The sequence below is a fragment of the Scedosporium apiospermum genome (assembly GCF_000732125.1).
Source record: "Scedosporium apiospermum strain IHEM 14462 chromosome Unknown SEQ_SAPIO_0098, whole genome shotgun sequence".
NCBI lineage: Eukaryota > Fungi > Ascomycota > Sordariomycetes > Microascales > Microascaceae > Scedosporium > Scedosporium apiospermum.
Window position 1 is genome coordinate 268,358 of NW_015971799.1, and position 17,780 is coordinate 286,137.

Here is a 17,780-nt window from a genome sequence, read left to right on the forward strand (position 1 = left end):
AAGTGCTGGAGGAAGGCGCCCCTGGGTTCTCTCCAAAAAGGTACCTTCCCAAGAGGCATACTGACGTTTGACATGCAGATTCCATTAAAGACGTGCTTATTCGTACGAACTTTCTATGCTCGAGATTCCTTCCAATCGCTGCTCCATATAAAAGTTCCACATCTCCATTGCGTTCCCTTTTCCTTTTCCCCGGACGGACCCAGCGGCCGGGGACAGATGAAAAACGATCGACCTACGATAAAACTGTGATCAGCTTGAGAAGATCGTGGCGGGGAGTAAAAGAGTGGTGAAGGCGGCAAGCGAAATGACCCAAGAGGAACTTACCACAATTAACTCCAGGCTTCTTAGTGACGAGGCTAATGCAGGTTTCCCCATGCTCGCACTTGGGAAGAACCCTCTTCCCCAAAAGTTTCGACCAAGACTCCTTGTTTTCAATGGGATCAAAGACACTGTCGGACTCCCTCTTCTCGTCGGAAGACACCTCGTTGTTACTCTCCGAGGGTGTCGATGCCACGGGAGTCTGCGCCTGGGTGCTAGGTCCAGAGTTGAAACCACCGCCGGCGTCTTCTGTATCGGTACTAAGAGTACTCGTACTTGCAGTCGGCGGCGCCGGTTTCGAATTACCCGGAGTGGATTTCGGTCGGAAAAATGCCTTGAGCGTGCTCTGCCCCGAATTGGCCTTTGGCGTTGACGCGCCCGCTTGCGTCTGTCCCTGCTTCGGCCGCTTGCTTGCCCGCGCCAAGGACTTGACTGGTGATGTTGCTGCGGGCCGCTTTGCAGGTGACTTTTCTGTCGGCCTGGAAGTTGAGCTGGCCTGGGAACTCGGTTTTTGCGGACTGTCATATCCCGTCGGTTTTGATGGTGGGGGCATTCCCGTTGAAGTTGTATCATTGTTATCGCCGACATCGTCTTGAAAAGTACCTGATGTGCTATCCATGTTCTCGGTGGTACGAGCGGTGGTAGGTGTAGCCTTGGCGGGTTGTGTCTTCTTCATAAACATGTCTTTAATACTCCTCCGCCGGTCGAATTCAGGTATTAGTTTCGCCGACAACGGCAAGAGGTCCTTGTTGGACCATTCTCTTAGCCTCTGCCCGTCTCGAAACATGCCGTCTGGGTTCACCAAATCGAGAATATGGGCTTTCTCCCCGTTCTGAGTCGCCACTGTATCGGAAATAATCCCGAATACGGGACAGTGATCCGACCCCATCAAACCTTCTTGGATGTTCGCATCAATAAACCACTCCTTGATGCCGTTGCTGCACAGGACATAGTCGATTCGGCTCCCAAAGTTGGCCGGCCGGGTATTCTTTTTGGTATCCCAGCACGTAAACATGCCCTCCCTCTCCTTGTGGAACACCCGGCACAGGTCCCACAGTACAGGATCCTTGTCCTTGTCTCGGGCACCGAAGACATGCCCTTCGTATAAAAGCTGGTTAAACAGCCTCCGAGACGGAGAAGAGAAGAAATCTGCAGCCGACATGCCTTCCTTCCGCAAACGCTCAGCGAGATTGCAGGTGTCCTTTTCGGAACTTATCACGTTCAAATCACCTGTGAGGATTACCTGCTTTCCTTCGGCGACTAGGTTCCTGATTCTCGCGTCCAGGGCTTCAAGGAACGAGATGCGGAACTCGTCGCGACTCTCGTCTCGATTAGCGGGGCTATAGACCCCAAGGAGGACAAAGGCTGGAAATTCAAGAATTACGCAGCGTCCCTCGGAATCTAGAGTCATCTCGTCGACGACATTGGAGAGCTGGCTAGGCTTTGGATAGCCTCCTATTTGTTCGGATGGGGGGAGATCCCTGTAACAGGTTGAAGAGTTGGGGCGGGTGAGGACTCCCATGATTCCTTCTTCGGCACGGATTGGGCAACATTTCGAGGTTCGTGTGTATATGGCAACCCCAGCATATCCTGCAACAGGAGTCAGTTATCTCAGTGAACGTAAAAAATTAGAAATCGAAAATAGTAAACCTTTCTTGTGCTTTGGGAGACTAAAGTGGACATCCCATCCCGGAACGAGCACCATGTCATCTCGAAGGTCTTTTCGTTGAATCTTGGTCTCCTGCATAACAACGATATCCGCCTCGAGTATATCGAACATGGCCTCCACTCCCAGTTAGCACATTCTCTCTTAAAATAGGCAGTCTAGAATTGAACTCACCTCAAAGGTACGTGTTTGGCACCATGGTTGATATGAAAATGGATTCCTTATGCCGTTCACTAAATCAGCCAAATGTTAGCTCGGAGCAACGCAACTGAACGCTCGAAGAATAGACACTAACCATTCCAGGTCGTTATTCGAAGAGGCATCTCGGCGTCGATGTTTATTCCAGGCCTCGGCGCATACCTATCCTCTACGGCCAGGGGAGATCACTAAACAGCAGAGGAGAAGGGGGCCGCCAATTCCTCCAGCAATGCACCAAAAGTGAGTCCCTGTCAACTAATAATATCATCCAGTTTCTAGCTCCATCCACGAAGATAATTACGGCCCTTTTTTTTCTTCTTTTTGGGGACCAGAGCAAGATCCAGACTACAGGGACGGATCACTTGAGAACGCCCAGGCCCTGATCAATAACCTTTAAGGACGCCGGGGCCAAATTCGATTGAATGGTAAGAAAGACAAAGGCGGCCGAGCACAAGATATAGTAGGGACGATTTTGGGAGTGGATACGGAGCGGCCCGAATAGTGTGGCTATTTCCGACAAGCGCAGCGAGCTGTGGTCGTTGAATTTGTGACGTCGTTCCATTGCCACACGCGTTCTCACGCGGGTAAAATGGACATGAGGAGGCGGAGGAGTTGAGGAGTCCTCACGAGATCACGTGAAACCACAACCGCTTCCTCATCACGACACTCATTTCCTTGCTGTCCAAAACCGCGTCCTTCTTGAGATGGGGATAAATAAAACATCCACTATCTGACCTAATTCGATTTGGTCGATCTCGTAGCTTCCGATGTCGACAAAGACAATACCACTTCTTGACCGCCTCCCCATCACCTATGAGTCCGCAGTCGACCATGAAGACAATGTCCTCAACCAAATTGAGTGGGCACGGGCTACTCACGAGCTGTACACTTACCTGTGGTCGAAAGCCCAGCGAGAGACGATCGCGACGTTGAGAGCGCATCATCTCGGTCTCTCCTTACACAATGACGAGCCCAGCGGCATCAACGCGAAGAAGGTGTGGTGTGTAGTCCAAAAGCCGGTAGACTGGATGCGCGGCTCCTTTAACGTTTGCATTCCCGTCCTCGTAGAGGATTCTGCAGGCAACGTAATAAGAAAGATTCAGATGTGCTGTCCGCTGCCGCACAAATTGGCCGAGAGACACTACCCTGGAACCGTGGACAAGAAACTGAATTGTGAAGTCGCAACGTACGGGTGGATACAGGAGCATTGCCCCGAAGTCCCAATCCCCCATTTGATCGGCTTTGGATTTTCGGATGATGGAGGTGGAACCTTCGGGGAAGGGGAGGGATGAAAGCAAGGTTCCAGATTCAGGTGCCAAGGTAAGATGAAATTGATCTTGCTCAAACTTGTTATGATGGCACTAAAAATCGACTCAGTATACTCATTCGAATCATTTGCCATTCTATATCCGTTGGTTTAGGAGACTTCGACGATACGTCTGCCAAACCTTTGGATTTCCTATGCCGTCGATGTATATCCGACACTCATCCCAGCAATCACTTCGGATGGGCTACCTTCTCCTCGACTATGTAGACGAGACAACAGGACAGATGCTATCTAAGACTTGGACTAGCACGAGCCGTAACATCCAAACGAAGCGAGATACCCTATTCCAAGGAATAGCCCGTTTGATATTAGCCCTTGCGAAAATTCCCCTGCCACGTATCGGTGCATTCGAATTCCACGATGATGGTACTCTTACTCTTACAACCGGCCTCTTACCTGTGGTGTCATGATTCACGAGAACGAAGGCGCCCCTCGTATACTGAAAGAGAAGACTACATATAATTTTGTCGACCCATATGTATCGGAACTCGTGACGTTTCATGATCAGCGTTTCACGGCCCAGCCGAATGCCGTCTACAGTGAATGGGATTGACGGCCACAATTAGCGGTAAAAACACTTCTAAGAACAGTTGCACATCATTACTACGGCCGGGATAGCCGTTACGGACCCTTCCGCATGCAATTCACAGATCTCCATCCTAGCAATATATTCGTCGATAGCGACTGGAACGTCACGGCCATAGTTGACCTTGAGTGGATCTGTTCTCGACCCGCGTCTATGATCGATATCCCATACTGGATTTCTGGTCATGCGATCGATGAAATCGGGGAAGAAGCGATTATAGACCATTATCGTGCGAGGCGAGAGGACTTTATGTGCATTCTCGACCGGGAGGAGCTTTCTCAATCCGAGCGCACCGGGCAGCCAGCTTTTCTGGGTGAAACTATGCGGCTCGCATGGCAGACTGGTGCATGTTGGTTTGCGCATTGTTTGGACTCCGTCGACGCCATGTACCCTCTATTTGACCAGCATCTTCGTAGAAGATTTACTTCATTTTCACTTACGGAGAACATAGAAAGACTGATCTCCCGATTTTGGATGGAAGGCGTGGATGATCTAGTCGAAACAAAGCTTTCGCAGCGAGCGGAGTATTTATCGCGCCTCACCGAGAAGTTTCAAGATGGGGGAGATCAAGATGGCACTAAGAGACTGGAGGGACAGAAATGCGAATAGCATACTCCCATCTGCAACATTGCAGCAGCTGTGCTTTCCTGCCGTCTGCTCGACTAGGAGTTAATTCCAAATATGTGAATAACCACTGGAAACTGCAGACACCGAAGTACATGCTGGCCGGACTCGCCCGACACAATTTGTTAGCGACCCCCGAATATGAACACGGTTCAACATCGTCGTAATTTACATCATCACTAGTATTCTGCTGTCATTTCTGCCTTTTCTACCCCGTCTAGCCTTCTCTCCAGATGATAGAGCGAGGAAAATATCCTGCCGATTACCGAATATGGCAGGAGAGACCTCGTCTTCGATACCACTGTAATCACTCGACGAGACTTCTTTTGTTTTGGCTGGGCCGCACGCAATTCTCCCGAGGAGTGGATCCATCGAGTTAAATCGTGGCTCAAGTCTTGCGTGCTAGAGGTCCTAGCAATGGATCTCGAGACGAAAGGGGAAGGGAGGATTAGTCTCAGCTGATACTAGCACGCAGCGCAGAACTCGGCGGAGCAGCTGTATATCGAGGGGAGGGAGGTTAGAAACGAAAGCCCCAATCTTGCTTCTTTTTGCTTTCCAGTTCGCTTTGCTCGAAGGTAGGGAGTAGATTCAGATCCACTGCCCTTCTGGAACATAGTGACCCCCATCATTATCATGACAGGTCCTTCTGGAAGCTTGCCTATTGGATCGGCATGTCTCGCCAATGCAGTGCTAGCCCAGAGCCTTCTCTTTCTCGACCTCCTGCCCATGGAGCTGGCTCTGGTCCTCCTTGGGAGTGGGGAAGGCGTGCATCCCAATCTCCGCAATTGCAGAATACATCAGCCTGGCTACAAACCCTCGATGGACCGCATTCCCCCTTTCCTGACCCACCATTAATCTCACTTCTCCTAAAGGCCACAAGCATCGCGGCAACATTATGTCGGCATCTGCCTCTGCAGACGTGGTTTGCCAAGCTTGACGGACTCGCAACAGGTCCGTCCCTCCTCACTGCCGCTGCGATCTGAGAAATTATCTGGAACCATTCATTGGCAAGTCAGAAACGAGCGGTAGCTTTATTTTGTCGCCGATGCGTTCATGGAGGGACCTCATCAGCAATAGGAAGCCAATAGGAACCGAGATGTCCGGGGACTGTGATGTGATGTTTCCCCTCCAACCAACGGAAAGGGATTGTCTGTTATGACAGATCATATCTTACTAGAGATTTATGTGCATCGAGAATGTCAGTATCGCAGGAGTTGCTCGTCATTCCCCCGATCGGACTACGTTCTTCGGATCTGGGCAAGCCTATCGAGACAGGCAGCATTAATCCTAGACGGCATTGATGTAGAAGACAGCCATAGACCTGAAGCGATCGGCGGCTAGGCCAGCCCCATCCTAAGGGAGCGGAAGGGAACATCCGTAGCGTATTAATATGACCCATGCAAGCGGCAATGTCCAAATATATCCCCCAACGGACAAGAGCCCTTCCTTGATGTAAGTTGGGGGGGCCTGTGTTGAGATGGTGTCGACGATGGTCGAATGAGAGGTCGGCAGGAGAGAAACCGGGTATGCAGTGGATTGCCTTTTCCTCACGGGTTGCCCCATTCATCCTCATCCTTCTCTACAGGGGCCGTGAAGGTCAAGCCTTGCAGATCTATCGCGCACTCCTACACTCTTGAGAGTGCCCGCACGCGTCATTCATCAGAACACGTCATGAACGCCTACGCTGCACGTATTGACCCCAGTTAACGTTAACATGCCTGGACCAGGATGAGAACGAGACCCTCTTTCCTCCTACCGGAATCCTCCGATCTCGAAACTAGAATAGGACATTTCCGCCAAAAGGACAAAGCAAAATGCGTCCCCGGAGAAATCGATATGTTACCAACATAAATAGCTGCGTCCTGCGGGGGCCATGGAAAACTAGCGATTCCACCAAGTCAAGTTCTGGCTCAACCAAAAACAGTGGCCAGGCTTGGTTTTCTTGCATAGAATACTTCATAATAGATCCGGGGCCCTTCGTCTACTCCCCCCCTGCAAGCAAGCCATCACTAATATCTAGATTGGTTCACCTGCAGCTAGTGAAGGCCACAACATCACCTCGCTCCAAACCCAGGGAAAGAAGCAATTATTTATATAAAGGCCGCTCGGAAACAATGTACTCCGTACACTAATCGGAGCGGCGATCCCTTCCTTCCTCGTCTTGCTCTGCAGGGCATCGACTGATTCTTCTGTTCGGATGTTCTCCGTTTTGACGAGAGAAATCCCAAGATCCATTGTGGTGTCACCCACAACCACCCTCGACGCATGAAGGAAGTGTCATGTTGTTGCGGGGGTGATGCTTTTTTTTCTTTTTTCTGTTCCTTCCCTCCCGTTCCCTTTCCTTCCCACCACTTTACCATACCTTTGATAAGATCTTTTTTTTACTCTTCTCTATTCGTCAACCCCCCCTTTCCATCCCCAATGAAAAAGAGGGAAGAGTCGAAAGAGGGTGGGGGGCTCGGAAGTGCTACCAGGGATAGCTGACACTGTTGGGAGGAAACTCTTGAAGTCTCTGATCCTGGATCTGAGGAATCGTCACTCTAGGGTCCAGACCGGACAGAAGAAACCCCAAGAAGCTAGTATTCTACAACCTGTAAAGCTGGCTGCTGCAGAGCAGGTTCGAAAGAGTGGTTAAAATCGGACCACTCTTACCCTCAGCGAGCCACATCGCGGAGATCGAATGTTCGAATGTCATCCTTCGTTGGGTCTCTCCCCTGAAATGAAAGTCCAAAAGAACAAAAAAAAAAATTAAATAAAATAAACAGACTCGCTGTTATACGGGCTCAATCGCCCGCATGCATCTGCAGAGAAGTGGAATTCCAAGCGGTGCAGTCACATTTTTTTTTCCCGGTTCCCCGGTTTTATGAACGCAAAACCTAAGCGAGACGCGAGCCGAGCCTTCTTTTGGCTACCATTTCGTGCCGGTTTCCCATGTTAGTCTCTGGGCCGACTAGGAAATATTCCCGTCCGGCTCCACATGGACGCCCTCTCCATCGGGCCGTCGTCCTCGGGTGAGTGTTGGAGAGGCATTGGCTTCATGGGCTTTGATGAGCACAACTTCGGCTTAGAAATGGACTGGCCAGCCGCAGGCCAAAGTCAACAAATATTGGGTTCTTCATGCCGCTGTCAGGGGGGCATAAGTAGGCCGCCAATCTGTTCCTACCAGATCACATTTCCCATGGAGCACTTCGTCGTACATGGTTGGCTATCTCTTGGGGTGCAGAGGGTCGGTGATGCGAAGAAGCAATGAAGATGTGATGGACCAGGTCACCACTTTTGATATTAATAGAATAAAAACTATGCGGGCCGAAGGTCGCATAATATCAAGCTTCGCTTCGATAATCAGTTATAATATGAAGAAACTGGCGACGGAGGAATGGGCTATTAAGAGTAGCTGGACTGAGCCTCGACGAGTCCGTTCTCTGTCTTATGACGTCCTCAGTCAGATGAGAGTGTCCCAATCACAGATAGTAATACCCATCAACAAAAACTCCCAGAAAAGGGGTTAATCAAAACTGCCCAACGGCTCTCGGCCACTACTCCCACTCGCTAGAGCACGCAATCTGCAACGGCCGCATGGCTCTCGGCGGGCAAAGGGGCCCCGGCGACCCGCGTAGCCGGCCGTCAACGTGTGCCTCCTACTCAACGTGTGGCAGCGGAGCTATTTCTGCAAGACCCTACGACGAGGACCTAGGAGGGTCGTGTAACTTACTCAAAATCAAGTTCATTTAGGTGCTTGGCTGCGTGTCGACCACTGGTAGGTGGCCTATCGGGTTCGCTGCACCAAGAGGGGCCGGCGGCACTGCACAAGCGGCTCCGGAAAGCTACAGATCTGTACGTTCACATGTTCGCCGGGGGCGTGCAGGGAGGAGAGCCGTCCGTTATGTTTGTGATTATTTTTTCCTTTCCTTTTCCTGGATGCTCTTCTTGTTTCAGCTCTCCAAGTTTCTCCGTTTTTGGGTGTTCTTAGCGACAGGCTTTCGAGAAGAGTTGGTGCTGCCGGGATTGCATGTTGGGGGTTATATTATTACCCTCCGGTTGCCATCGACTGGGAATTCCATAGAAAGATCAATTGCTCTTTGTACGCCCAAATTCACGGTGTAAAGAGAATCAAAGACTTGGTTCAGTTCTCTTCTTCCTCCCCTCTCTTCGCCCGAACATCTTCCAACGTATTCCACACCTAGACATATCCATCTTCGAACCACTAGCTTGCCTAAGTGTAATATTCCCGCTCCTGTCTTCATCACAGTAACCACCATCTACACACGAAGCCCATCATGGCCCTATCCACACTCCCCTCAAGCACTCAACACCACGGACCTCCGAACAACAACAGCAACGACAACTCACGGGATAAAGATGGCAAACCCCCTCACTCGCCCCGATTCCCCGGTGCCGGGCGCCCCCGTCTTCGCTGCCGGATATGCGGCGCGACCTTAGACCCCCAACCAGCCCGCTCTCTCTCCAAAGGCGCGCCTCGCCCGAAGCGGGCACCCGTCACGGGCGTCCACCGCTACAGAAATGGCGGAATAATTGAATGTCCGTACAGCACGCGGGCTTATGCCCTTCCTCAACAGGTTAACCGGATGGTGATCGCCGAGGCGGCTGAGGCGGCGGGGATGTCGCGAGGTGGGAGACGGCGCATGGTGTTACCTACGAGGATAGCGCCGAGGAGTGAACGTGAGGATGATGACGCTATGGACGAGGATGGACATGAGGAAGAAGAAGAAGAGGAGGAGGAGGAGGATGATGATGGCGACGAAGATGATGACAACGAGGAAGACGGTACGTTCGAATCTTGTAAAACTCCATTGATCCCCAAACTACATTTGCTAAGTCTTTTTCTTTCCTTTTCTTGAGATGGACCTAACCAAGTAGTTTTGCTCCGCCCAGATGAGAGCTCTCAAGCATCTGCAGAGGAATCCTCAGAAAATGATGACAAGGACTAAGACGCCGGGAAGGTTGTAATGTGGATTCTCCACGACGTCGTGCGCCCGTTCCAGTTGAAATTGGTGCACGACTTTTGAATGTCTGTTTTGTTTTTCTCTTTTCTTTTCATTGTGGGGACATCGATGATGATCTCGTATGATCCCTCTATCGTCATTGACGAGGTGTGGGCTTTGTTTGCTGTCGATCTTTTGAGTGTCTTGTCGCTCATCTCGGGTGTTACAAGAATGCTTGTTGTCTTTTCAATGGTTCATGTCATAATTCGGAGAGGTAATGTGAAATAGGATAATACGGACGGTAATAGAACCCCTGCCTAGATGAGGATTCGAGGCGCGAGTGAGCGGGCATCCTGATATTAATTTGAGTATTCACCCTCTGGTGCGTGCGTGCTTCTAACTCTAAATCTCCACTCCTCGAAGCCGCAAAGAGATGTCACCAATTCAAGACGTTCTGGGGTTACGAGAGGTTGCGAGACATCGAGAGCAAAGCTCTCGCCGAGAAGCGTCTTGTCACCACCAAGTCCAGAGCATTCCATTGGGGAAAAAGTTTCTAGTTTCTAACGTAGCTTAGTCTAGGAAACAGGTGTGTACAAAGTGTTGTTAATGGACTTCTCCAAAAACCTCCTCAAACTCTTCGCTTCATCGTCCTCGACCCAAGAACAAAAATCCTCAAAAATTCAATCTGGTCTGGGCGAGGATAGTCGGGTCGATGCACTTATTTGACCTTGTCGTGGTTGTGGTAGTTGACCTTGTCGTTCCAGCTATTTCAGAGGTTAGTATTCGGCGTCCACTCAAACATCTCGCAGCCTTTCTGGGCATATCGTTTAAAGAAAGATCGTGTATGCTTACAAGAGGGTCTAGAATAACCGTTAGTATCGAGTCATCTTGTGTGGCAGCAGCTTCGTGTCATTGAAAAGGTTACATACCTTGTCGCCATCACCCCAGCTGAAGTTCCTGGAGCGGATGTTCTGGTAGGGGTACTCGGTGCGCTCCTCCAAGGGAGGAAGATGAGACCAGTGCTCCCAATGCTCGTTCCAGAGCTTGTAGGCGTTGGCGCTAGCGAGGACGAGGGCGGGAATGCAAGCACTACAAACAATTAGATTCTGCATCTCAATTGATGTACGGTCGTCCACCATGGTTCCCAAGGTTCTTGTCCCGACTCAATGGGTCTAGCCGGGCATGGTTGTGGAAGAAAAATTGAATAATCACGCGTTTTATCGGGAGGGTTCGTACAAGAGGGAGATCTTCTTCCAGAGATCTAAAAACAAATGATCAATTAGCAATCCCATCCATCAACCGACCCTGATCGCCTCGTCCGGGAAAGTAAATCCTCACCAGTGGTGCCGACGGCGTGGTCCTTGGCGTGCTGTCGCTCCTTGACAAACTCGTTCTCGACGGTGGAGTTGAATCGTCGCTGGACGGTCGAGCGGATGGCCGGCGAGCGGAGCTGGGAGGTCAATCGGGTTGCCCCGCGGGAGAATCGCTGGTAGAGCATTTTTGCTGATGTCGTCGTAGAGTCCTGTCGATTCTTGGGCTACGATCGAGTTCGCGGAGGGAGGGTTTGGAGTGGAGAGTTGAGCTTTGGTGATTGTGTTTCCATTTTGATCGTGGTTTCCAGAGTCAGACCACCTCGGTCCCCGGAATTACTAATTCTTTCTGCCTGAGGGGTCAAAGTCTGAGGATCGACGTTTTGCGAGGACAAGTTGGGATTTGGCAGATGGCAACATTTGGCGACAGCTTAAGCTCTCGCGAGCTCTCCCGATGTATCGTACGGTTTTTCTTGGAAGCAACGGAAATGCTGTTTCTCGGGAACTGAGTAACTGAAATCTTGGGGATTCAACTCCTGCAAATTGGGACAATTCTCATTGATTCAGGATGAGTTTGGTGAGAGCTCCAATACGGGCCTCACGGGCCTTGCAACCCGTGAGAGTTGCAGCTTGCTCCCACTCATTTTCGGTGCTCAATCGCCCTCCACCGAATTACCCAGGTCATATCCCTCTGACACGCATCGAGAGAGCTGCGCTAGCCATTGGGTCCGGCCTCACGTCTTTCTTCAATCCCTACCGCGGCGGTGAGTAGACGAGGTTCTTCCTTACGGATATTGCTCCATTTTTGTAATTCCCAGCCTACAAATCGAGGGACGGGAGTGAAGCGTAATAACTAATGCAACCCTTCCCTGTAGACATGATCTCCGCGTTCGGAGAAACCACCGCGACACCCTACTTCATCTACCGCCTCCGCGACGCCATGCTCTCCGACCCCACAGGCCGCCGCATCCTCCGCGACCGCCCCCGCATGACCTCCACCTCCCTCAACCTCGACCGCCTCCGCAGCCTCCCCACCAACACAGTCGGTCGCTCCTACGTCGGCTGGCTCGACCGCGAGGGCGTCTCCCCCGACACACGCCCCCACGTGCGCTTCATCGACGACGCCGAATGCGCCTACGTCATGCAGCGGTACCGCGAGTGTCACGATTTCTACCACGCGTTGACGGGGTTGCCCATCGTGAGGGAGGGCGAGGTGGCACTCAAGGCGTTCGAGTTCGCGAATACGTTGATCCCCATGACGGGGTTGAGCACACTTTCGGTGTTTACGATGAAGCCGCTGGAGAGGCAGAGGTTTTATCAGACGTATTTGCCTTGGGCTGTGAAGAATGGGTTGAGGGCGAAGGATGTGATTAATGTGTATTGGGAGGAGCAGTTGGAGAGGGATGTTGATGAGTTGAGAGCGGAGTTGGGGATTGAGAAGCCTCCGGATATGCGTGATATACGGAAGAAGGTGAGGGAGGAGAGGAAGAGGATGAAGGCGGCGGCGCAAGCTGGCAGGGCGTGATGGTGATGCGCTTGAATAATTTGTATATTATTATCTCGTGACGTTCGTTTTGTTCATGATGGGAGGAGACAGGCATTGTCTGCACGACACCCATCTCAGTTTCAGTCCCCAAACCGCTAGCTTCGCGCAAAAACAGCCAAAAAGGAAGCCTTGTAATAACACCAATAAGGAAGAAAAATCATAGATCCAATAGATCATCGTCATCATCCCACACCTTCCGCCTAGTCACGACAATCTTCTGCTCTTCTTTATTATCGGCCACGGCGTTCAACAACTCCTTGAGCTGCTCCTCGGTAACTTTCTGCCTCAGCTGGCCCGTCTGCGCCAACATGATCAGCCGATTCTCAATTTCGGTCGCCCGCGACTCCTTGACCATCCGAATTCGACCTAGCCGATCCGCCGCCTCGGGGTGTAGAATCTGATCGAGCATCGCCTTTCGCGCCTCGGCTGTGGAAGAGGAGAAGAATACCATGTTAGATGCATGGGAACGTGTATTTCCTCGGGTTCTCAGGGGTATTCACCTTGTTGTTGCCGCTGTTGCCTATCACACCGTCGAGGTTAGCAAATAAAACAGAAACGCTGGGGGGAGGAAGAAAAATGAAGCAGAGAGAGAAAAAAGAAAAGTGAGTAAAACATACTGCTCTTGGTCTGCCTGCTGCCGGCCCTTGCTGCTACCACCACCGCTCGCCTTGAGCTGCTCGAGACGAGCCTTTCGGATCTGTCGATACCAAATGGCTCGTGGTTAGAACCCCGCCATGGGGAAGTGTTCCTGCAGTACCCCGCGCTAGGTGGGTGAACATACCTGTTCTAGCTCGTCGTCCATTTTCTTCTTTTGTCTTTGTCTAGGAGGCTGAGAAATGTATCGATGAGAGAAGAAGTTTAGCTGGAGTTGAGTTCAAGAACTGGTTTTACTAGGGACAATGGCGAGGTGGGGTGGTTACGAATTAAATCAGTGGTGATGTCGGCAGGTTTCTGCATTCAGACTAGGCGTGGCTCTTACGACATTCATGGATTTGACATGCACGAACACGGCAAAGCGTGGGCCGTGGGCCGGTCATTTTAAGTGTGGCGGTTGGTGCCACAAGTGGCTGGAGCTTAATAGCTATCAGTCAGTTGCAGTCTTCATTCTCGATAATCAAATCCCATCACCATCATCATCATTCATGGACCGACCCGTTGATGTCATGAAACTCGATGCATGGTGTAGTCTCTGACTGCATTAAACCCGATGTGTCTCGGATATTTGGTCCTGCATAAATTACTAACAGTTTATCAGGAAGAAGATGCATTATTTCAACGGGATGCAATGACGACAATTCGAGGTGCCGTTTCCTTTCCTTTGGTGACGCCTTTTTCTTCGCCTTGACCTAGAGAGACCCATCAACTTGACAATCACTCGATGTCAGAAAGCGGACATCTATTCCCGCCCGAACTATATATATACCTTCCCGGGCTACCTCACTAGAAGAACAAACGATGAGGTTTCAAAAGATTCCAATACCATCCACGTGAGGTGTTTCCCCATCCGGACAAGCAATACCATCAACTAGTCTCTCCCTAAGCTGGATACCGAAGTCATAGCTCTGCCAAACTTCATCGGGCGTACAACTATTGGTACGAGGACCAGACCAGAAAAAAACAAGCTCACCTTGTTGCATGTCCTGGCTTCCGACTGGCGAGACCCCAAGTCGAGGCACAAGGCGCGCCATTTCCATGACTAAAAGGTGACGCCGCCGACCTCATTAAGGTGCAACTTCCGCACTTCTAGCGCTTTGATTCCGAGTCGGAACACCGTCACATGCACCTAGGAGACTTGACACTTTGTTATGTCATAGATATGCGAGGCTCCGATGAGATGGCTCAACCCTCTGCAGCACCCCCACGGGGGACGGCTTGAGGCTGAATGCAGAGTCGAATGTTGGGCCCCTTGGCAGCTGAAGTACATAGGGTCCTGTGACCGCGATGAACGAGGTATGGGGAAGGATGGGGAGGAGTCTTTCGTGGTCCTGGTATGACCAGGTCCTTGGGACGTGGTCCGCATGTTGACGTTCCATCCCGAGCGCAGATGGAGTGAGCGGTTTTCAAACTTGGGACGAAGTAAAATACAGCGTAATTGGTAAAGAGAAATGAGGGTAGTGAAGTATTCGCCCAGGAAAATAAAGAGTTGGCACCTCGGGTCGTTCCCGAAGAATGCCATAATCCCGAAGTGCTCTCTTCCTCCTGCGATACGGGTACACTGCTCCATACTTCGTACACCAGCATTTCCGCCCAGTTACCCAATCTGGATTGGTATCAACCTAGTCTTGTCCAATGGCTTGACTACTTTGTACGAAGTATATTGAGGAGTATTCATTACGCACGTAATGGAGCACACCAGGATTTGCAAGGAAAGGCTCCATCTCGGCCAAATTCCCTCCGAGTGGGGAGAATCGCACAATGGGCGAAGACCTTGGCTTCCAATGGCAGTACTGGAAACGAAGTCGGATGTGTGAACGCTACCTTTACCCGCTCTGTGCGTCCCATGTCGTAAGTCGGACGAATTGAGTTGCAGCCTCAGCCCTGTGGTGACCAGTGAGTGTGCATTAGATCAAATCCTGCGGTCGGCACTAATGTAGTGGATGTCTGGTCTTGGGAGACACTAGAGGCATTGTGGCGCGGCCCAGGGATTGACAGAGTCAATTGAATTTCTGTTCCGTTCACGGGGAATCCAGAGCCTGGTCATGGATGGGAATCGATTGATGCCAGTGCGCCGACTTCGTATTATCAATCATATCGATCATATCAATCAGTGCCATTCTTTTCCTGACCAATGCCACAAAAGCACGCTTGCACCGACTCGGCACAAGTACTTCGTAGGGTGTGGTAGGACAATCCCGTCTGGAGCAGTCTTCGCAGCAAGAGATCAAGACGGGCACGATCGAGAGACTCAGAGAGGTGATCCCTCCTCACCCAAGCCTGGCCAATTTTTTCCCCCCTCTCTCTTTTCCATCTCATCACTCGATGCACCTCGTAGTTTTCCCATAGCCCCGAAATAGAGAGCAATTCGCGGTGACCTGAGCCGAATTTACTTCAACCTCAAGGCGCGAAAGAAGGGGATAGAAAAGAAGTAGAAAAAAAAAAAAAAAGCCGCCGTACTAGATCACACTTACAAGACACTTACGAAGCAAGAAACTTTTACTTTTCACTGCCAAGAACTTCTGTTCAACTCAACGCGGAGAAGTAGCCGAAAAGAGAAGCCCTTAGCGCTAGCGATGGAGCCATCAAATTCTATATTCAAACGGCACGAAGTAACCGAGTCCCGAGATCGAGGGAGTGAGATGTGGACCTTCGTGCAGAGCATCAAAGGATCTGGAACTCGGACGAAGTATTAAAAAAAAAAAAAAAAAAAAAAAAAAAATTAGATCAGTTGACTCGACACGGGCAGGGGGTTACATTCCTCTCTCGACTTCGGGTCTGCCGATGTGATATATGCAGTAACAATTCGTTACGGTGCACATCCCACGAGCCGGTGATAGAGAATCGAGCCCAAACCCCGCGGGCTAACCTCCCAATCGGATAGAGAGCGCATGGCGCATGACGCACCACTCCTCCACAGCCTTTCACTGAAAGTCGTCGTTCGGAAACGGTCCAACTCTCTCGCCGGCTGAGTTGCTCTGTCGTGTGTTTGGGCGCTGGGTCGGGGGAGATTGCATGGGTCCCTTCCTAGTGCGCCCCCCACGCTATGAGAAACAAAAAAAAGAAAAAAAAAATGGTCCGTGAAGCTTCCGGTTCAGTGGGGAACGGCACCTTGACAGCCTTTGGAGTTGAGGACTTTTGCTCTTTCTTCCTCGCGTAAATGGTCCGTCTGTGGTGACCTGTCGAAGGCAGTAACGTTGCCACTTTGACCAAGTACGAAGTATTGAGTAGATCACTGATGAAATGCCCGTCATGACTCAGGCTGTTGAGCATTTCGAGGTTATTGATAATGGCATTAACTACCACTTTCTGAATACCGATTGGATTGACACCTTCGCTTGACAGAGTTGCTACTTCGTTCTCTTCTCTTCCCACTACACTAGCTCAAGCACCACAGTGGGCACAGGGATCATGCGTGTAATACGACGTTTGTAGATTATGCATTACCTCTTCAAGGGGGGTCCCGCAACTGGGTGCATTCTTGGTCGGCTTTGGGATAACATGGATGCGATTCCTTCCCAAGGTGAATCCGGCAGAGACCGACGCCGACGCCGGCGAGGTACATCTATGACAGAAGCGAACCCGAAGGATTGAACACTTGATCACTTGATATCAATCCCTGGCAAAGACAGACTTGGCGAGAAAAATCAAAGTAAAATCAAAAATAGAGAGCAAAGACCAGAAACAACGATCCAATGCCGAGACCCGGTAACCCTCCATTACTAGAATGACAAGGGGCGCACGGTGGAGCTTAATCCCGGCATGTAGTATTGCGGACTCACTCTCTCTAGGTCGGGTTCAAGTAGTGTAAAGCAGAGTAGCAAATATGAGCAGACCACAACTTCACAAACGTGAGAAGGATTCTGTCGAGCTTCCTAATTCAATCCCCACTAGACTCGAAGCTGCCATGTCCTCCGAGCCTACGAGTTTAACTTTGTTGGCTGGCGACATCGGACAACAGCGGCTGGCTGGCTTTTGCCCTGAAATGTACACTTTGCCAAGTTATCAGATGGATCGATCCATGGATCTGATAAAAAAATTTTTGGTGGTCCTAGTTTGACTAGTACAAGTGCTTCGTGGTAAATCTTATCAATCTCCGAGCACCGCGCACACTGGAGGGGAAATGTTTGGGAAACCCAAGATTTTTTCGTTTCCCCCTCCCAAACTCAAAAGTATAGAATACACGAGCTCTACGTCAATGTAGCCGTTACTTTCTTTGAGCGCGTCTACAATGACTTTCACCGAGTAATCGGCGGTCCCGATGGGCCTCCACCTTCTTGCTTCGCGTAGTGTACGGAGTACACTAGAGTGTAGTGTACAGTAGCTAGCAGTATCATAGATGGGGTGCATCGACCCGACGGAGAGGTACTGGTGCACTAGCGAGCCGGGAAGATCAATGAGGACAAAGGAAGACGAAAACAAGAAGGAAAGAAAGGGTCTAAAATGTCCGGAACACGGCTTGTTTGTCTTCGTCTACACACTGCACAACACTGTCGTCCATGCCGGCCGAGACAGTCCCCACAAGTATCAGTGACATATTGATCAGTTCTTCCCACTACCACCTTTGCCCGGTAGTTTACGAGGTAAGTGCGCGGTAGTTCGGCGATT

At 50.7% G+C, this 17,780-nt stretch overlaps 3 protein-coding genes and 2 pseudogenes across 3 annotated transcripts; 2 read left to right on the forward strand and 3 right to left on the reverse strand.

Annotated features, from left to right (window-relative positions):
* Window positions 1–232: 232 nt before the first annotated feature.
* On the reverse strand, window positions 233–1,840 carry SAPIO_CDS5244 (annotated as a pseudogene; the record flags this gene model as incomplete).
* Window positions 1,841–8,996: 7,156 nt separating this feature from the next.
* SAPIO_CDS5245 (uncharacterized protein) lies at window positions 8,997–9,668 on the forward strand (the record flags this gene model as incomplete). Its single annotated transcript, XM_016787609.1, has 2 exons — window positions 8,997–9,504; window positions 9,613–9,668. The coding sequence occupies 2 exons, from the start codon at window positions 8,997–8,999 to the stop codon at window positions 9,666–9,668; spliced, it is 564 nt and encodes a 187-aa protein (XP_016642624.1).
* Window positions 9,669–10,380: 712 nt separating this feature from the next.
* On the reverse strand, window positions 10,381–11,160 carry SAPIO_CDS5246 (uncharacterized protein; the record flags this gene model as incomplete). Its single annotated transcript, XM_016787610.1, has 5 exons — window positions 10,381–10,426; window positions 10,515–10,522; window positions 10,592–10,751; window positions 10,899–10,923; window positions 11,001–11,160. The coding sequence occupies 5 exons, from the start codon at window positions 11,158–11,160 to the stop codon at window positions 10,381–10,383; spliced, it is 399 nt and encodes a 132-aa protein (XP_016642625.1).
* Window positions 11,161–11,849: 689 nt separating this feature from the next.
* Window positions 11,850–12,497, forward strand: SAPIO_CDS5247 (annotated as a pseudogene; the record flags this gene model as incomplete).
* A 178-nt stretch (window positions 12,498–12,675) lies between these two features.
* SAPIO_CDS5248 (uncharacterized protein) lies at window positions 12,676–13,320 on the reverse strand (the record flags this gene model as incomplete). Its single annotated transcript, XM_016787611.1, has 4 exons — window positions 12,676–12,944; window positions 13,019–13,038; window positions 13,136–13,215; window positions 13,300–13,320. 4 exons carry the CDS (start codon window positions 13,318–13,320, stop codon window positions 12,676–12,678), a joined length of 390 nt encoding a protein of 129 aa, XP_016642626.1.
* Window positions 13,321–17,780: the final 4,460 nt, after the last annotated feature.